This window comes from Erythrolamprus reginae, chromosome 3, assembly GCF_031021105.1.
Source record: "Erythrolamprus reginae isolate rEryReg1 chromosome 3, rEryReg1.hap1, whole genome shotgun sequence".
Taxonomy (NCBI): Eukaryota; Metazoa; Chordata; class Lepidosauria; order Squamata; family Dipsadidae; genus Erythrolamprus; species Erythrolamprus reginae.
The window spans coordinates 29,263,558-29,285,406 of record NC_091952.1 but is presented as its reverse complement, the minus strand read 5'-3'; the positions used below and the strand labels follow the sequence as shown (position 1 = coordinate 29,285,406).

General features: G+C 40.1%; 1 protein-coding gene across 1 annotated transcript; it reads left to right on the top strand.

Moving 5' to 3' along the window:
• The first annotated feature begins 377 nt into the window (after positions 1–377).
• Positions 378–21,318, top strand: SLC2A10 (solute carrier family 2 member 10). Its single transcript, XM_070748805.1, is given in 6 exon segments — positions 378–628; positions 7,951–9,342; positions 14,853–14,975; positions 17,273–17,308; positions 17,311–17,407; positions 21,001–21,318. Coding segments are annotated over 6 exon segments (1,752 nt in total). The 5' UTR covers positions 378–624; the 3' UTR covers positions 21,101–21,318.
• The last annotated feature ends 531 nt before the right edge of the window (positions 21,319–21,849 follow it).

The window sequence follows — 21,849 nt, the reverse complement described above, 5'->3', positions numbered from 1 at the left end:
ATGGTTAGATCAGTTCGGAGGCGACGTAGTTGTAAATTGTCTGGTGGAAGGGTATTTGTTGCGGGAGGAGTGAAGAACTCTTCTAGCCCCGGCCTGGGAGAAAGAGCGAGGTCGCGCACCTCCTCTTCCTCAGCGTCGCTGACCGTTCCCCCCTCGTTTCTGCCAGCGGGTTCCCCCTCTCCACCGGGAGTACGTGGGCAGATCCGGAGAAACGTGGTGCTCTTCGGTCCCGTCCCGCCTAGCCAACCCCCCAATAGAATCAAACTTCTGTGCGCTGAGGGGCGAGTTAGGCTCCCGTGGGCCTCCAGGTTCCGGGGGGGGGGGGCTTCCGAAAAGAGCAACTTTTCTGCTGCTGCCTTCTGCGGCGGCGCGGGCATCCTGGAGGCGATCCTGGAAAACCGGGAACTCTGCCCCGGGCAGTGGGGAAGGCGCGCCTCCTAGCGTCGGACAGCGGGACGTCCCTTCATCCTCGGCGCTTAAAAAAATCCAGGGCTGGGAAGCGCTTGAAACCGCTACGTTGAAATTTTGGATCCCCGGCTGTGGGGGCTTCTCTTTTCGCCCGAGTTGGGGGAAAGAACATTTTTTGGGGGAGGGGAGAGCTGCGCAGGCGCCGCTTCCATCAGCATGGGTGAGTTGCTTGTCCGGCGAGGAGAACAACGGGACGGGGAAGGGAGGTCACTTCTGTATTGAGCTTCGGTTTGCTCTTTAATGCAGAGGGGTCTCCAACTTTGCCAACTTTGAGACTTGTGGACTTTTAACTTCCAGAGTTAACTCTGGAAGTTAAACTCTGGAAGTTAAAGAACTTTAACTCTGGAAGTTAAAGCCCACAAGTCTTTTCTTTCTTTTTTTTTGGGGGGGGGGGGGGGTTATAAATTTTTTTTGTTTTCTCCACCATAAAATAAAGCAATATATAATATAAACGCAACAATAATGCTTAAAATCAATGATATATAAACTTTTCTTATTACTCTCCTCATTTAAAATTTCTATTAATTTTATACAACATTGTCAATTCTTAAAAATCTAAATAAAAATTCTTCCCCTCCATCTTACTAGAAAACGTTACATTACATTAATGCAAAGAATAATAATAAAAATGTATCTCAATTTTAATATTCTATCATATAGCTAATAAAAAATTCTACTAAATTTAACTTTAGTAAGTTAAAGGCCACAAGTTTTAAAGTTGCCAAAGTTGGAGACGCCTGCTCTGATGGAAGGAACTTTTTTCTACTTGCTTCTTTTAAAACAATTCGGCCTTTGCGCTTCGCTTCCCTGCTCTCAAATCTCTGCTCCTGTGTCCTCAAGCGGTCGCTTTCCTCTGCTGGAGTAATGAGTCAATATCCTACTGTGTATCTCTGTATCTTGCTTTAATTTCATTTCATTAATTGGACTTCAGTGCTGCCCAATCCCAATGGGACTTTGCCAAACCCTTTAAAAATGATCTCAAAAGAAAAAGTGGGTTCTTCTTCATCTTGGATTACTGGGTTAGGTCTATGAGCGGAAGTGCTAACATCCCCCCCACCCCATCTGAGGCCCCTTGGAAGCCTTGAGTTATATACAGTAGTCCCTACTATATCGCGCTTCACCTACTGCGGCTTCACTTTATCGCGGGTTTTCAAGAAATATTAATGAGAAAAATCATTCGCGGATCTTCGCTGGTTCGCGGGTTTCTGAGGAAGTCGATCGGCAGATTTAAACAGCCCGCGGAACTCGAGGTTTTCCAAAAAATATATATCTAAAATTGTAAATACTGTATTTAAATACTGTATCTAAAATAAATACTGTGTGGGAAGGGTTTCTAAACACTTAAAACAATGAAAACTTACCAAACAATTACAATATAAATACTTAAATAAGTACTATCAGTCGATAAATTCCCCATCGCGGATTTCACCTATCACGGCCGGGTCTGGAACGTAACACCAGCGATAGGTGAGGTCTTACTGTACCTGACTGTGGATGATGGGAGTCAAGGTCAAATTGCCTGATTAAAAGAGGCTGGGTTCAAGTGAAAGGCAGGAATTGAGTCAACAATAATAATAATTACAATAACAACATAGTTGGAAAGGACCTTCAAGTCTAACTCTCTGCTTAGGCAGGAAACCCTACAATACTTCAGACAGATGGTTATCCAACATCTTCTTTAAAACTTCCAGTGTTGGAGCATTTACAATTTCTGGAGGCAAGCTGTTCCCTTGATTAATTGCTCTAACTGTCAGGAAATTCCTCCTTAGTTCTAAGTTGCTTCTCTCCTTGTTCAGCTTCTATCCATTGCTTCTTGTTCTACCCTCAGGTGCTTTGGAGAATAGGTTGAGTCCTTTTTCTTTGTGGCAATCCCTGAGATATTTATTGAAATGAATAAATAAAGTAAATAAATGAATTTCATTGCTAAGAGTAGGGGATGATGTTCGCTTTCCTTTTTTTAAAAAAAGGTTACACTTTTATTGCCAGAATAATTACGTTCATGTAGTCAGGCCTCTCTGCTGTTACATTTATTTATTATTTATTAATTCAATTTTTATGCCACTCATTCCCAATGGAAAACAAGCCACAGAAACAGAAGACAGAATTGTTGACTCCAAATAAACCTGAAATGGCTGAGAAAAGCAGCTCAGTCCAATAAAGTATGTCATTGGTTGGAGACTATTATTATGCAGTGAAACATTTACTGAACGAAAAGAAAAGTTTTTTTTTTTTAAAAAAAAACACCTGACAAATGATTCAATAACATGGATGCTAGGCTCATATTGTACAGGGGTAATAAAGGAGTAATAAAACAATAATGAAGAGAGATAATGCAACATCTGTTTTCAAAGGCAGGTGTTGCTTTCTTAGAATTTAGAATATGCATCAAAGACAAATTCCTTGTACTGTATGTCCAATCACACTTGGCCAATAAAGAATTATATTCTATTCTAATTTACAAACCGCACTCATGAGCCAAATTAGACAGGAAAAATATAGCATTCCCTCCTTCCAGAAAGCATTTTTGCAGCTTGTATTTGGGCTTACATATCTATGCTGTAGCTTAGCTATTTCACCCAAGCAGCTACCTTATCAGTATTACCACCATGTGTGTATGCATGTTTGATCTTTTTGTTTGTTTGCTTTCCTTTAAACAAGCAGATATATAGAACAAATGTTAGTTGCACTGATGAATGTCTAGTGCCCAAGACTGCTGCTGCTGCTGACGACAGCTGTGTAGGAATAAGTATATGAAGGACTTGTGCCAATCAAGCTGCATTCTTTTGCACTTTCCCAGTGCCGAGTTGATAGGATTGGGTCGCGGTGTCACATTCTACCCTGAACCTAAGCAAGTAGCTCATAAGATTACTGTTATTGGCTAATCAGCAAAATGAACTTGCCAGCTACATTTTCACCTAGTGTAAAACGTGAATGGATCCCATGGGATTTAAGTTTACATTTCAGTGGACCATGCAATCCCAGAACACACAGGTTTCATGGAATGATTTTTAAGAAGGTATAGGGCCGTGATGGTGATGGCACCTATAGTATGTGTGCCAGAGGTGGCACACAGAGCCGTTGCCAGTTGCTCTTCTGGTTACTGCCAGCTGGTCTTCCCTGGCACTGGAGCACTGGAAAATGGCCTTAAAATAGCCCATAAGTGGTAGGAAAATTACCTGTAAAATGGTCCCAAAATGGCCCAAAGAACAGCTGAAAAATGGCCCAAAGGCAGCCTGAAAATGGTCAGAAAATGACCCCAAAACAACCCAAAAATGGTTGAAAATTATATATACCATGTTGGATAAAATAAAGGTGGATAAAAATCAAATACCCATAATAAATATTTAATTATAAAGATAAAGCAACTAAAGGTTTAAAAAGTAATCTGATTTGGCCATTAACAAAAGGGAAGCAAACACAGCTAAAAGTTCTTATCTTTAGTTTTTCTTCTCAGTGGATTGGTTGCATGCTAAGTTTAGAACTTAATGTATTTAAATATAGGCCTAGTTCTTCATGAGTTACAGCCTAGTTGTCTCATTCCAATTCTGGAAGCAATTTCTGTAAAAGTGAATGCTCCAATGGGCCAAGAAATCTTTCATATGGAAAAAATCATGCAACAATGAAGTTCTGCTGATTTATTTTCCATGACCTAGGGGTTGTCTATTTGGGCACAAGAGAGGCAAAATTAGATATTGAAATTCTACTAACAATGTGAAGAGATAAAGTACTGTATAAGAATATTTTTTTAAATAGCAAAGAATTATATATTAATTTTAGTGGCTGAGAACTAAGTTTCGAACTGTTGGGGAGGAGATATGGTATGTTTGTATGTATGTATGGTTTTACAACAAGGGTTTTTTAATTGTTTTAGTATTGGATTGTTACATGCTGTTTTTATTACTGTTGTTGGCCGCCCCGAGTCTACGGAGAGGGGCGGCATACAAATCCAATAAATAAATAAATGAATGGATGGATGGATGGATGGATGGATGGATGAATGAATGAATGAATGAATGAATGAATGATAATTAAGAATTAGATTAAGGCATGAACTCCTAGAAAGCTCAATGGCTCTTCTGCCACCATGTATATAATCTACCTGGTTACTGGTATCCTCACCTGAGTTCTTGTCTACTTTCTCAGCTGTCTCAACAGCAACTCACCATTCTTGGAACCACTTCCTCCAAAAGCATATTTATGATGATGCTATCTTCCTGGCATTGATGTTCCCCAGGTAAAAGGATGAAATCAAATCTAGCCAAAGACTCAATTTTCTCCCTTCATGTAGTTGGCTGGTGTTATGTGAACAGAGGGCTTCTTACAAACAGAAAAACTTTGGGATAACTTCAGGGAAAGTAAAATCTCCAGCCCTTTTTTCATGCATCACATACGAATGACTTTGAATGAGTTTGATTGCACAGTCCCCGCCATCTTGATTTTTTCCTATCTTTCCCTCTGATGTCCCTATAAGGCCCTTTGTTCTTTAAAACCATTGTTTCTGCCATTCTTTCTTCCATACTTGCTTATAATTTCAGTCAGCAAGTCTATATACCAGTGTTTCTCAACCTTAGCTCCTTTAAGACACATGGACATCAATATGTTGGCTGGGGAATTCTGGAAGTTGAAATCTATATACAGTGGAACCCCGACATAAGAGCTGCTCTACTTAAGAGCAACTCGAGATAAGAGCTGGGAGGGGAGAGATATTTTTGTTCTACTTACAAGCCCAAATTCGAGATACAAGCGCCAAGGAGCTGTCTCCTGAAGCCAAACGCTAACTTCCGCGTTCGGCTTCAGGAAACAGCTGCGAAGCGGCGCGCGTGTTTTAAAAGGTTGCAGCCGGCCTGGGGGGCTCGGGGGGGGTGCTTGCAGCTTTCTTTCTTGCTCTTTTTCTTTCTCTTTTACCTTCCCTTCCTCTATTTCTTCTTTTCTTTCTCCTTCCCACCTTCTTCCCTCCCTCCCTCCCTTCACTCATTCCTCTCTTACTCTCCCCTTTCATAAGTTTCCTTGCTTCCTTCCTCTGTTCCTGTCCCTTCCCTCTTTCCTTCCCACCCTCCGTCCATTCATTCACCCATTCCTCTCTTGATCGCTTAAAGCCGGTCCCTGGTGCAAAAAGGGTTGGGGACCTCTGTCCTACAGGATTGGGTGGCAGAGAAGTTGAACATATGTAAATTTAAAAGTTTAAGAAAGTTTACAAGTTAAGTGAAAGAAACTTCATTATTCATTTATATGTACATGTACATTTCTTCATTAAAAACATGTCTTTCTGCATAATTTAGACTAACTTTGTGAGTTTTTTGAGGGCTGGAACCAATTAAAATTATTTACATTAATTCCTATGGGGAAAAGTCGTTCGAGATAAGAGCTGCTCGACTTAAGAGCCCAGGTCCGGAACGAATTAAACTCGTATCTCGAGGTACCACTGTATTCTTAAAGTGGCCAAGGTTGAGTAACACTCCTACAGACACTTATCTGGGAGTAAATCCCAATAAACGTATTTGAGGAGTAGGTATGTACAGAACTGTCACAAAAAATGTGACAAAACCTGGTTGGTATGACCAGCTGCATCTCTGGTATTTTTCAGCAATCATTTATGTTGTGGTTAGCTCTGGCCCAGCTCCTGCCCCAAGGACTGTGGATGTGGAGGAGACATCCACATGCTGCAGGCCTGTTTTGCGCCCCCCCCCCCGGTGGAATCTGCTGATGAAGCCTCCTCTGACCAAGAGGACATGAGTGACAGGGAGGAGGAGAGTGTGGCAGACAGCTCAGAAGGAGATCAATTATCTAGCTCCTCCTTGGATTCAGAACAAGAGTTAATGATACAGCCACGCATGCAGAGAGCGATGCATAGGCAACAACAACTGTGAGATTATTATCAAAGAAAATGAGGCCACCTGTGGTTGGGTGGGCCTGTGGTAATTAGTGAGGCTGCTATAAATAGCAGCCTGTGGGTTTGGCCATTGTGGAGGATTATCTGATCGTTGTGTTTCATGACTGCTTTGCTGACTTTGACCTTTTGTGTGCTCCTTTTTCCCCGCTTTGAAACTAAACCAGAGCAAAACGTGTTTCACTTTGTGAAAGAAGAAGGACTGTGAATTGCCTCACAGCTGCAAGCTAAGTATCACAGAACTGATAAGGGACTTGTACAAATTACCAGTTTGTTTGGAGACCAGTGCTCTTTGCTATACCAAAAGAGGGCTTGGTTTAAGTGAATTTTCATTATAAAGAACATTGTTTTGAATTTTCAAACGTGTGTGTGTCTGAAATTTGTACCTGTGAATTTTGGGGAGGAGTGTACCAGAGAGCCTGACAGAACACATTTATAAATTTCATAAGAATTCTCTTTCTAATAAAAAAATATTTTATATCCATTTGACACAGGAGTGAAATGCAACAGGTTCTGGAGAACCGGTAGTGGAAACTTTGAATAGTTTGGAGAACCGACAAATACCACCTCTGGCTGGCTCCAGAGTAGGGTGGGAATGGGGACTTTGCAGTATCCTTCCCCTGCCACGCCCACCAAGCCATGCCCAGAGAACCACTAATTTTAAAAAAAATAGATTTCACCACTGGTTTGATATCTTTTTCCTCCACTAGCTGCATTTTAATAAAACTGTATAGGCTGTTAACAACAGTAAGGGAAATGGGGTTTCAGTAGAATCTAATTGATTCAACTTCTGCATACACAAGAGTTTCTTACACTAATGGTAGAATTTCCAGGTAGAAACATTTGAATCTGCAAATCCATTCTATGAATTCTGATGAAATAGTTGTTTATAATAATAATAAAGTTTCTGTTTAAATAATGCATAGTAAAATTTTTGTCTCTCTGCCCAGGTGATTGTGAAATAAAATGAATTGTTACAATGACCATACACCCCTTACGGAAAAGGACAGCCTTTTACAATCTTTGAGAAAGTTGTTGCTCAGATCTACTCAATTTTCAAAAATTCACACTTGTCCTTTATTTTGGTTATTTAACTTGTGTCATACAAATCATACAACTTATTGCCCAAGCTTGCACATTCATGTGAAAAAAATATGGACGAATTCTTTTTTTAAAATAAATTTACACATACCCTTTGATTTTAAATAGTTTAATATGTGTTTTTTGTAGTTTTTTCTTGGTTTGCTCTTGAATTTGCCCTTATAAAGCAAACATAAGCAATTAAGCATTTTTATCTTCATGAACTTTTTTCAGATTTTCCCCTTTTTTAGGTTTCTCATTGCTTTTTCCCCCAAGAAAATATGTTACATTCCTATGGGAAAAATTGCTTGTTCTTACAAACCTTTCTACTTAAGAATCTGGTCATGGAATGAATTAAGTTCGTAAGTAGAGGTACCACTGATATAAAACAATAATAAACACTTTTTTCTTTCAAATGTGGTGTAGCTTATAACACTGAAGTTATTGTAAGCTTTATCAACTTAAAGAAGAAGCTCTCTCAGATCTCCCTCTTCTTTCCTATTCTCAATCTCCAGGACAAGCATTGTTCGTTCTCCTGTTGACATCAGCCATCTCACTCCTTGGAGGACTGATATTTGGATACGAACTTGGAATCATCTCAGGAGCACTGTTTCAGCTGCAGGTGGCTTTCCATCTCCGTTGTATTGAGCAGGAGGTCCTTGTGAGTGCCTTACTCATTGGAGCTCTTGTTGCTTCTTTGGTTGGAGGAATCTTTATTGACCGGCAAGGAAGACGGAAGGCAATATTGGTCAGCAATGCAGTTTTGCTGTGTGGCAGTCTCATCCTGACCCTCGCTAGGTCACTTATTTGGCTGGTGGGCGGGCGTCTGACTGTAGGTTTTGCCATTTCTTTATCATCTATGGCGTGCTGCATTTATGTCTCCGAAATGGTGGCTGCCCATCAGCGAGGGCTGTTGGTGTCCCTTTATGAAGCTGGAATCACCATGGGCATCTTACTTTCGTACGCACTGAATTATATCTTTGCTGACACACCTGAGGGATGGCGATACATGTTTGCCTTGGCTATTGGCCTCGCCGTCATTCAGCTTCTCAGCATCCTGTTCCTCCCCAACAACTCCAGGACTTTCAACACACACTACAGTGTGACTCATAGTAATCTCATTCAACCTCACAAGAATGAAGATGATGAAGAAAACATAGTATTTCCATGTCCCGTGGAGAAGAATTACTCTCTTGTAGATCTCTTCAGATCAAAGGACAACATGAGAAACAGGACTTTGGTTGGCCTAGGATTGGTCCTCTTTCAACAGTTCACCGGACAGCCCAATGCCCTCTATTATGCGTCGACTATCTTCCGTTCTGTGGGATTTCAGACTGATTCCTCTGCTATCCTAGCCTCTGTTGGTCTAGGGGTGATGAAGGTTATTGCAACTCTGTTTGCCATGTTTTTTGCAGATAAGGTTGGACGAAGGGTGTTGTTGATGGCTGGATGTTTGGTGATGGCTTTTTCAGTTGCGATTATTGGCCTGGCCAGCCGCTCTGTTCCATTAGATATGGTTAAAGACTGTGAAATACTCACAGATTCAAACAATCATTCCTTCAGTTCACCTCCTCTCCACATAAATTCAGTTTCTCCCCAACCAGCTACTTCCTATTTCTCATTGGCAGCAGATGCTAGTGAAATACCAGTGGAATCAACTTTTGCTATCGTGAGACCAGCAGTCAATGCCAAAAGGCTTAATAATAATAAAAGTGGAGAAAAGGGGGCAACCATCACATTAGAAACGGAGAAACCCCTATTTTTCAATCAATCAGTGAAACAAAAAGAACAGAATGTCAATTCTTCAATCATTGGGGCTTCTTCCAAGGGGCACATATTCCTAAACTGGATTACACTCCTGAGCTTGATGGCCTTTGTTAGTGCATTCTCAATTGGATTTGGACCAAGTAAGTATCTTCCTGATTTCATATTTCTTGTCTTAGGTCCCTCTTACATAGATAAACCTGTGTATATCTGAATGTGTTTTGAGTCTTAATAAGTAGTTTATTATGTTTGTTTGTTGGGCATCTGTGCCCAATCAGTTTGGCTCTGAAATGGTTTCCTTACAGTATTTAGTATTTGTAACCATGTTTTTTGGAGTATAAGATACACAGGAGTATAAGATACACCTTAGTTTTTGTGGAGGAACATAGGGGATGGGGGAATCTGCCTACTGGATATTCATCTGGCTAGTGTCCTTAGTCTGGTCAGCTCCAGCGCATTATTTTATCCCCTGGTTAGGGCTTTAAAAAAACCTTATTCAGAGAGAGTAACAATGAAAGAACCTGCAAGCCTGTAAGAGCTGGGAACTTCATTAGCATCTCTTGGGGACTGGAAAGAAACTTATTCAGAGCAAATAGGGCAATGAAAAAAAGCCTGCAAAGACTTAGGGCTGGGAAAAACGTTCTTCAGAGAGAGTAACAATGAAAGAGCTTGCAAAGTAAGAGCTAGGAAGATCATTTGCATCTTGTTGGGGCTGAAAATAATAATAATAGTAATAACAACAACAACAATAATAATTTATTAGATTTGTATGCCACCCCTCTTCATAGACTTCGAAAAAGCTACATTCAGAGTATAAGATGCACCCAAATTTTCAGCCTCTTTTAGAGAGGAAAAATGTGCATCTTATATTCTGAAAAATACTGTAGGAGTTTCTATTCTTCATAATAAAGAGAGTCAGGAATTGGGGGGGGGGGGTAGTGTTCATTTTAAAAACAAAAATAACCCAGTAAAATAACTCTTTTCAGGGAAATATGGTAGACTATTGCTCTGTCTCACTTTAAGCTGGACATGCTAAGGACTTTCACCTATGTTTTTCTGCTAAGCTAAGCATTTAGAAACATAGAAACATAGAAGACTGAAGGCAGAAAAAGCCTTATGATCCATCTAGTCTGCCCTTATACTATTTTTTGTATTTTACCTTAGGATGGATATATGTTTATCCCATGCATGTTTAAATTCAGTTACTGTGGATTTACCAACCACATCTGCTGGAAGTTTGTTCCAAGGATCTACTACTCTTTCAGTAAAATACTACTCTTGTTCCATTCAATAAGTGGAATCACTGGAGGTTTTCTCTCTCTCTCATGCACACTTTCTGAAACAGTTCCTTTTACCTATCTGTTCCAGGAAGTAAGCATTGTGTTCAGGTGTTATTTACATATCTAGTAAAGCAAACATAACTATGGATAACATACATCTGCCAATTTATAATTCCAGTTTGCAAATAAAAGGTCAATATTATTATAAGTTGAGGCATTAGTACTACGAACAGTTGATCCCAACATGTTTTGTTTGCTTCCTTCGAATATTTAATGGCCAGTTAGAAGCCTTAGAAAAGATGATTTAATCAGGTGAAGTTTGTATTATTTTAAAAACAGTTGAAGTTCAGACTAGCTGGTTTTTATTGATTGATAGTTTGATAGATTTATGTGATTTCTGCACATTGCTACTCTTGCTTTCAGAAGCAGAATAGTTTACAAAAGAATTTTTTTTTAAAGTCTTAAACAAAGCTGTCACAATAAAACCAGAAATGTTTAAAAACCAATAAATACAAACATTAAAATAAATTTTGTTTTTAATGCAGGAATAAATACACTGGTCATCTTAAAGCAGAGGTCTTCAAACTTGGCAACTTTAAGACTTGTAGACTTCAACTCCCAGAATTCTTCAGACAGCATAGCTGACTGGAGAATTCTGGGAGTTGAAGTCCACAAGTCTTAAAGTTGCCAAGTTTGGGAACCCCTGTCTTAAAGTGAATCTGTTCATAGAGTAATTGTTATCTCATAAATTGCTGGGTGTATGGTCATGTCTACAATTATTTTTAGAAATATAGCACAGGGACCAACTGAGCTTCTTTCTGAAGTTCCATAATTGGAATGCTGTAATCAAGTATTATAAGTGCTGCTTCAAGGCATTGCCTGTGAACTGATTTCATTGGTGGAACCACAAGTAGGGCTTTTATCTTCATTATTTGGGCCAAGCAATCCCACCAAAAAAAAATGATATAAACTTCAATTAATGAATCTGATATTGACTTCCACATTATTTTATATTATGAATCCAATCATTTACAATGGTCAATTTGTTGGCTTTTTTCTTGGTAATTTCTTTTGAAAGGAAGCAAGATTCATAGATTTGACAAAGCTGCCTTTAGTCCACAAGTGGTGCAAAGCATTCATTGGACTGTCAGGATTAGTACTGACCTGTTGTAATATTCCAAATGCAAGAAGAAGGAGCATAATTACTGTAATGACTGTAACAAGGAAAGAATGTTGACTCACTGAAAATAATAATAAGAATTTAATAATAATTTATTGGATTTGTATGCCACCCCTCTCCGCAGACTCGGGGCGGCTAACAACAATAATAAAAACAACATGTACAATCCAATAATAAAAAACAACTAAAAACCCCTATTATAAAACCAAACATACACACAAACATACCATGCATAACTTGTAATGGCCTAGGGGGAAGAGCTATCTCATCTCCCCCATGCCTGGTGGTATAAGTGAGTCTTGAGTAGTTTACGAAAGACAGGGAGGGTGGGGGCAATTCTAATCTCCGGGAGGAGTTGGTTCCAGAGGGCAGGGGGCCGCCACAGAGAAGGCTCTTCCCCTGGGGCCCGCCAAACGACATTGTTTAGTCGACGGGACCCGGAGAAGGCCAACTCTGTGGGACCTTATTGATCGCTGGGATTCGTGCGGTAGCAGGCGATTCCGGAGGTAATCTGGTCCATTGCCATGTAGGGCTTCAAAGGTCATAACCAACACTTTGAATTGTGACTGAAAACTGATCGGCAGCCAATGCAAGCCACGGAGTGTTGAAGAAATGTGGGCGAATCTTGGAAGCCCCACAATGGCTCTCGTGGCAGCGTTCTGCACGATCTGAAGTTTCCGAACACTTTTCAGAGGTAGCCCCATGTAGAGAGCTGCAGAATGTTGTGGACCAATCTATAAGATGCAATGCACCTTTGCATAGGTGTGGCATGTTGTGAGTGGTCTGTAATAAAATTGTAATACTGTAGTGTCATCTAGTGAGATAGTTATAGTGTAAATAGAATAGTTTTTTCTACAGTACATATTTTCTCAAGAACTCCTGCTACATTGTATTCATTCAAAGATTTCAGTTTCTGATATCTTGGTCTGTAGATGGTTGGTTGGCCTGGGTAGCTTCTGAAAACAAAAATGCAACCCTAACATGGTCCAGCCTTCTTCTTTTTTTTCCATTTGTTTTTATTTTTTTCCAACAAACATACAAACAACATAAAACATTTATACATACATGATAATTTACTTATTAATGAGTGTTTTACAATTCTGTTTTTATTACTTAGTTTTTCCTTTAATAATAATTCCCTTTCTTATTATTTGTTTTTTCTATCCAATTGTACAGTTTCTCCCACACTTTGTAGTAGTTCTTATTTTGTTTATTCTGTCATTCATAAGTTAATTTGCTTAATTTAGCGCAGTCTAACATTTTCCTAATCACCATCTCTTCATTTGGTATCATTTCTTGTTTCCAGGTTTGTGCAAACACCAATCTTGCTGATGTTAGTATGTGAGTTATTAAATAATAATCTTCTTTGCTGTGTTGACCTCTAATTATTCCTAATAGATACATTTCTGGTTTTGTTTCTAGTTTATATTTCAATATTTCTTCCAGCCAATTCTAAGTTCTGATCCAAAAAATTTTCGGACATAACCACCAAATGTGAGAATATGTTCCTATGGCCGTTTTACATTTCCAGCATTTATTACTTATACTCAGGTGGATTTTAGCTAGGCGTGCTGGGGCATAGTGCCATCGGTAAAACATCTTGTGTAGGTTTTCTTTATATGGTATTGATGTTCTCTAGATGGATTAAAACTGTAACTAGAACTCTGTAATTTCTAGCCATCAGGATCACACTTGGTTATTAAAATGACATGGGATACTACTACATTTACTAAGAATGCACCTACTAATACAGTTTTCCAGAATGAAGAGAAACCCTAACTTGAGTTGACATCTGGAGACTACATGACCATGTCCATAGTGCTTTCTTAACCAGTGAGGTGGAAGTTATTTTCCATTGCCTTTTGGTATTTTTATTAGTTTCCACTCCACTCCACAAATCGAATTTACTGATGGTCTCACATTAAACTACTTACCAGGTCTTGCTCTGCTCAGCTTCTTCAGGATTAGCCAAATTCATCTAGGTACTGCACCTGTTGTAACAAATAATGTGTTTTTTATATTGTTGCAGTTACTTTACAGTTCAGTGAAAATGTCTGCCTTGCCCACTCCGGATACATAGGATTTTTTGGAACAGTATATTACCTATCTTTTTAATGCTTCCTGTAAAAAAGTAACATGCATGTGCAGATATGTATATGTTTAAAAATATGTGAGTTTAAAAATCTGTTTAGGTGCACGAATACTAGTGGTGGTAATCATCATCATCATCATCATCCAGAATGTCTCTCTTCATGTCTTTTATTTGTTTATTTTGTCCAATACACAATGCATATAGAAGAGGTAATATATATAAAGAAAAATATAAAATAGAGGAGAAGATATATGAAAGGAAGAAAATATATATGATATATGAGATAAAGGAAAGACAATTGGACAAGGGTGAAAGGCACACCAGTGCACTTATGTTCGCCCCTTACTGATCTCTTAGGAACCTGGAGAGGTCAATTGTAGATAGTCTAAGGGAGAAATGGGTTAGGGGTTGACACTATTGGGTCTGGTAATGAGTTTCACGCTTCGACAACTCGATTGTTAAAGTCATATTTTTTACAGTCAAGTTTTTAGCGGTTAATATTAAGTTTGAATCTGTTGCGTGCTCTTGTGTTGTTGCAGTTGAAGCTGAAGTAGTCATTGACAGGTAGGACGTTGCAGCATATGATCTTGTGGGCAATACTTAAATTGTGTTTAGGCGTCTTGTTCTAAGCTTTCTAGATCCAGGATTGTTAGTCTATTTTCGTAGGGTATTCTGTTTTGAGTGGAGGAGTGAAGAGTTCTTCTGCTGAAATATTTTTGGACATTTTCAAGGGTGTTGATGTTCGAGATGTGCTATGGGTTCCAGACAGATGAGCTGTATTCTAGGATGGGTCTGGTAAAAGTTTTGTAGGCTCTTGTGAGTAGAGTGAGATTGCCGGAGCAGAAGCTACGAAGGATCAGGTTAACAACTCTAGAAGCCTTTTTGGTGATATTGTTGCAGTGGGCTTTAGCACTTAGGTCTGCCTGGTGTTTAACTTGAAGCTTCTGAATAATTGCATCTTCCAATTCAACAGTGGAAGCTTTCTTTCTATAATATCTTTCCCATTGCAGTTTCTTCTTATGGTTGTACAAAGTGTTGCTTATGATTTGTTTCTTCCTCCTGCCTAAGTCCACTCCTTGACTTTCTTTTGTCCTCCCACAGTGACATGGCTTGTCCTCAGTGAGATCTATCCAGCTAGCATACGAGGGAGAGCTTTTGCGTTCTGCAATAGTTTCAACTGGGCTGCCAATTTACTGATCAGTCTCACATTCCTTGACGTCATTGGTATGTATAGCATTGGCTTGGTGTTGACATTTTTTGCTACTGATAACCATAGCACAACTGATAATAGGGTGCATTTAGATCAGGAGTTTCTCAATCTCAACAAGTTTTGGACTTATGGACTTCAACTCCTAGAATTCCCAATTCTGGGAGTTGAAGTTCATGTTTTAAAGTTGCTGAGGTTGAGAAACCCCGATCTAGACCCAACAAAGGGTCACTGCCCTTTTTTGAGTATTTTGTCTCCTGTTTATTATGTCACTTCTGGAGTCATGATCAGACATATGTAATAACTAGATTGTTAAATTTAGACTCAAGATAGCCAGACCCAACCAAACCAGAAAACTCAGTTCAAGACAAGCTTAGTCTACTCTAAGCCAGAAAACAAGATGTTCTCATGATTTTCTTTGTTGGGTAAAAGTAACATTTTTAGAAGATATCATAATGGTGTTATTAGAAGAAATCCAAAGTCTATAGCTGTATAATGTATTTATTATGTGATACAGTGTTTTCTTCACAAAAAAGCAGACAAATATTTACATGCTCCAGAATGCTGCATCAGAGCAGATTTTATTTTATTTATTTATTTATTTATTGGATTTGTATGCCGCCCCTCTCTGCAGACTCGGGGCGGCTAACAACAATGATAAAAACAGCATGTAGAACTCCAATTAATAAAACAACTAAAAACCCTTATAATAAAACCAAACATACACACAAACATACCATGCATAACTTGTAATGGCCTAGGGGGGAAGGAATATCTTAACTCCCCCATGCCTGGCGGCATAAATGAGTCTTGAGGAGTTTACGAAAGACAGGGAGGGTGGAGGCAGTTCTCTAATCTCTGGGGGGAGTTGGTTCCAGAGGGCCAGGGCCGCCACAGAGAAGGCTCTTCCCCTGGGGCCCGACAAACAAGAAAGATAATAGGTTGCAGAAGAAGGTTAAAAAAACCCCCAAAATTACACCAGATGTTGTGGTTTGCCATTTAGTGTCATTCTCAAGAGTGGGATTGCAGATTGAATGTACAGTATTAAGTCACTAGTGGATATTAAATTTTAAAAAATTACAACTAGTAATTTTGAAACAGTTGTTGACCCACACATGTGCAACCTCAGGTCGGAAATGTAAAAAATCAGTTGTTTCCTATTAATACAAAACCGAACAACAAAACAAAACAAAACAATATAAAGACAATTCTGAAGCTACTTCTGATTTTTATGAGGTCTATGGAGATTCTTAATCACCTAGGGGAGAGGTTGCCCCCCTTTGTATACCCAAATATGGGAGGGAGCATACTGCTTCCTTTTTGCCTCTCAGCCTTCCAGGGTCCATCCAGTGCTGAGAGGTTTTGCAACCAGAATGCTATAAAATGATAATTTTAATTCAATTCAATTAAAATGTCTGGCACCTTTTACACTGCATCTATTGTTGCAATAATGCCCAGATTAAACTTCTGATTTATTTATTTTATTTATTTATTTGTTTGTTTGTTTATTTATCAGATTTGTATGCCGCCCCTCTCCGCAGACTTGGGGGGCTCACAGCAATAATGATACAGTGTAACAAATCTAATATTTAATTAATTTATAAAACCTTAATTTAGAAACCAATCATACATACTAGCATACCATACATAAATTTTATAAGCCTAGGGGGAGGGGATAATGTCAATTCCCCCATGCCTGATGACAGAGGTGGGTTTTAAGGAGCTTACGAAAGGCTAGGAGGGTGGGGGCAACTCTGATATCTGGGGGGAGTTGGTTCCAAAGGGTCGGGGCCGCCACAGAGAAGGCTCTTCCCCTGGGTCCCACCAAACGACATTGTTTAGTTGACGGGACCCGTAGAAGGCCAACTCTGTGGGACCTAATCGGTCGCTGGGATTCATGCGGCAGAAGGCGGTCCCCTGGAGATATTCTGGTCCGGTGCCATGAAGGGCTTTATAGGTCATAACCAACACTTTGAATTTCATTTGAATGAAGCTGATCAGCAACCAATGCAGACTGCGGAGTGTTGGTGTGACATGGGCATATTTATGAAAGCCCATGACTGCTCTCGCAGCTGCATTCTGCACGATCTGAAGTTTCCGAACACTTTTCAAAGGTAGCCCCATGTAGAGAGCCCCATGTAGATTTTGCTGAATGCATGAGTTCAGTAAAGTGTAAATTTACTTTTGAAAGGAAATCTTGCAGCTCCTTTTAAGTAGCCTTTGGTGAGCTCCTAATTTCATGGCAGCCCTTTATCCTAGCCCAGCAAATGTGGCTTTATGTCATACATTGATTTTGTTCTATTTCTCCATGCAGATGCCATTGGCTTGTCGTGGACTTTCCTTTTCTATGGATTGGTGGATTGGCGGCTGTATTATTTATTTATTTATTTGTACCTGAAACCAAAGGACAGTCTTTGGAAGAGATAGACCATCAGTTCTCAAAGAAACGGTATTATTATTATTATTATTATTATTATTATTATGCACTTGGGGAAAAGGAATCCTCAATCTGAGTATTGCATTGGCAGTTCTGTGTTAGCAAAAACTTCAGAAGAGAAGGATTTAGGGGTACTGATTTCTGACAGTCTCAAAATGGGGTGAACAGTGCAGTCAGGCGGTAGGGAAAGCAAGTAGGATGCTTGGCTGCATAGCTAGAGGTATAACAAGCAGGAAGAGGGATATTATGATCCCGCTATATAGAGTGCTGGTGAGACCACATTTGGAATACTGTGTTCAGTTCTGGAGACCTCACCTACAAAAAGATATTGACAAAATTGAACGGGTCCAAAGACGGGCTACAAGAATGGTGGAAGGTCTTAAGCATAAAACGCATCAGGAAAGACTTAATGAACTCAATCTGTATAGTCTGGAGGACAGAAGGAAAAGGGGGGGACATGATCAAAACATTTAAATATGTTAAAGGGTTAAATAAGGTCCAGGAGGGAAGTGTTTTTAATAGGAAAGTGAACACAAGGACAAGGGGACACAATCTGAAGTTAGTTGGGGGAACGATCAAAAGCAACATGAGAAAATATTATTTTACTGAAAGAGTAGTAGATCCTTGGAACAAACTTCTAGCAGACGTGGTAGATAAATCCACAGTAACTGAATTAAACATGCCTGGGATAAACAATATCCATCCTAAGATAAAATACAGAAAATAGTATAAGGGCAGACTAGATGGGACCATGAGGTCTTTTTCTGCCGTCAGACATCTATGTTTCTATGTTTCTATTATTATTATTATTATTATTATTATTATTATTATTATTATTATTATTATTAATTAGATTTGTATGCCGCCCCTCTCCGTAGACTCGGGGCGGCTCACAACAGCAATAAAACAATTCATGACAAATCTAATAATTTAAAAACATTTTTAAAAACCCCGTTATTAAGCAGACATACACACAGACATATCATACATAAATTGTATAGGCCCAGGGGAGATATCTCAATTCCCCCATGCCTGGTGGCAAAGTTGGGTTTTAAGGAGTTTATGAAAGGCAAGGAGGGTGGGGGCAGTTCTAATCTCCGGGGAGAGCTGGTTCCAGAGAGTCGGGGCCGCCACAGAGAAGGCTCTTTCCCTGGGTCCCGCCAAACGACATTGTTTAGTCGACGGGATCCGGAGAAGGCCAACTCTGTGGGACCTAATCGGTCGCTGGGATTCGTGCGGCAGAAGGCAGTCCCGGAGATATTCTGGTCTGGTGCCATGAAGGGCTTTATATGGGGTATGTCGTAGTGGGCTTTGGCTACAATATCTGTTACTGCTAACACTGACCAAAGAATAGAATAGAATAGAATTTTATTGACCAAGTGTGATAGGACACACAAGGAATTTGTCTTGGTGCAAATGGTCTCAGCATACATAAAAGAAAATATAGATTTGTCAAGAATCATGTGGTACAACACTTAATGATTGTCATAGGGGTCAAATAAGCAATGAAGAAACAATCAATATTAATAAAAATCTTAGGATACAAGCAACAAGTTACAGTCATACAGTCCTAAGTGGGAGGAAAAGGATGATAGGAATTATGAGAAAAACTAGTAGAATAGAAGTGCAGATTTAGTAAAAAGTCTGACAGTGTTGAGGAAGTATTTTGCTCATATCATAGAGCAGGGATGGCAAACTTTTTTTCCCTCAGGAGCCAAAAGTATGCACATGCACACTGTCATACCCACTCCCATAATGCGATGTCTCTCCCTCATATCTCACTCCCTGCACATGTGCGCGTGACCACCCTAACCCAAAACAATGGTGGGGGGGGGAGCCTCCTTTTCCCAAACAGACTGTGAAGGGGAGGGAAGCTTCCTTTCCCCAAATTGAGCTCGGAGGGGCACATGCACATGGATGTCAATGTGCCGCCTCTATGGTTGAGGCAGGCAGGATTCCCTTGAGTACCATTTGTTGGGGGTCAAGGGAAAGGGAGGGTCTTGCCTTCTCTTTCTGCTCAAGATCCCCAAGGACAATTGGTGGGCCACTGGGTGACACAGAATGCTGGACTCGATGGGCTTTGGCCTGATTCAGCATGGCTCTTCTTATGTTCTTACATTCTTGTGAAAGTCTTGCATGGACAAAGAGCACTGAGGTGGAATCTCCAGAGATCTGGGAAGGCACAGGCTGCAGAAAATGAGGAGAAAACGTGCGCTTGTTTGACCCCAAAATCAGCTGGCCGGTGGGAGGCACTCACAGGTGTGCAGTGGAACTGAGCTGGTCAAAGGCTTGCATGCCTGCAGAGAGGGCTTGGGTGTGGCATGAGTGCCATAGTTTTGCCATCATGATCACAGATAATTTGAAACACTCTATAACTGTCTGGTTTGGTTCTGCAACTCAACAAAACCGACACAAACTGATAATCAGAACTGCAGAAAAAACAATTGCTGCCGACCTGCCTTCCATTGAGGACCTGTATACTGCCCGAGTCAAAAAGAGGGATGTGAAAATATTTACTAACAGAGCACTGCACACCAAGATAACTAGACACAAGAACAGTTTTTTCCCCAAACGCAATCACTCTGCTAAATAAATAATTCCCTCAACACTGTTAAGCTATTTACTAAGTCTGCACTACTATTACTACTAGATTTTTCTCATCATTTCTATCACCAATTTCCTCCCACTAATAACTGTATGACTGTAACTTGTTGCTTGTATCCTTAAGATTTGTATTAATATTGATTGTTTCCTCATTGCTTATTTGACCCCTGTAATCATTAATTGTTGTACCTCATGATTCTTGAGAAATGAATCTTTTTTTATGTACACTGAAGTTGGCCTTCTCCGGGTCCCGTCAACTAAACAATGCCTTCTCTGTGGCGGCCCCGACCCTTTGGAACCAATTCCCCCCAGATATCAGAGTTGCCCCCACCCTCCTTGCCTTTCGTAAGCTCCTTAAAACCCACCTCTGTCGTCAGGCATGGGGGAATTGATACTTTCCCTCCCCCTAGGCTTATAAAATTTATGCATGATATGTTAGTATGTATGATTGGTTTCTAAATTGGGGTTTTAAATTAACTTAAATATTAGATTTGTTTACATTGTATTATTATTGCTGTGAGTCTCCCCGAGTCTGCGTAGAGGGGCGGCATACAAATCTGATTAATAAATAAAATAAATAAATATGCACTAAGACAAATTACTTGTGTGCAGCGGTGGGCTACAAATCAGAAAGCTAAATTGTGGTCACCCTCACAGCTCGTAAGTTCTTGCGGAGCCAGCGCAATTTTGTTTCTGCACCTGTGGAGGTAGCAAAATCACGTCTGGGGCCGCAGGTGCGCCCATGTTTCGGTGAGGGTTTTTTGCTTCCGCGCATGCCGAAACATGGGTGCACCTGCAGCTTCGCGCGTGATTTTGCTACCTCCGCAGGTGTGGAAGCAAAATACGCTGGCCCTGCAAAAACTTACAGGCCACGGTGGCAAGCACAATTTAGCATTCCAGCTCGTAGACCACCGCTGCTTGTGTGTCCAATCACACTTGGCCAATAAAGAAATCTATTATATTCTAATCAATCCATATTGATATCTTCGTTGTTTTGACAGGTTGCTGCAAAGGAATATATGCTGGCACAAATTGTGGAACAGAAGAGAAATCTACGTACGTGCTCAATATCAAAGAGTAAACCATTCTAATACTTCCTGAAAAAGGAGCCATCATTTGTGACGTGTCACAATGGCTACCTATATCATGCTGGAAGTTTTATGAATATTTTGTATTTATGTAGGTGACAATATAATTCTGTTTTATAAATATCCACATTTTGCTATGTGTAGAATCTAGCACCTCAGCCCCTGGAGGAGTATATCTGATATGTTCATATATTTTATAAATATTTTATAAATAAAGTATAATTGGGTTATTAATTGGATAGTTTGATGTAAAATACTATTTTTTTTCAACTTGATGGACTTCGTTTATGGTACAGGAGATGCCTTTGTATCTCCAAAACCATTGGCGGAGTAACGACACGGACACAAGAGCTGGATTTAAAATGGGTCATTTTTATTAATTAAATTTGCATAATTTATTTAAATAAATTTGCATAAATAACTATAACCCTAAACAAGGACCCACAGGGTCAAACAATTGCTTTCGGGGCGGAAAATGACGTAATAAAAACTTCCGGGGCAACTATGGGCGTAGCTCCATGCTGAGCCCGGTGAAGGGCCACGCCCTCACCTGACTCACTGCCATGCACTTGCATGTGGGAGGTCCCACCGTCTATCCCATACAAGGGGAAAGCAATGGGCGGGACCCAAAGACAGGTTCCCCCCAATTGCTCAGGTCGCTTCCACCACAAGCCTTTGGAGAGAACCTGTCAATCATCCCCAAAGATGGCCAACAGAGAACACGCAGTTGCTAAACCACCACCCAGTTTTACGCCCCTAACC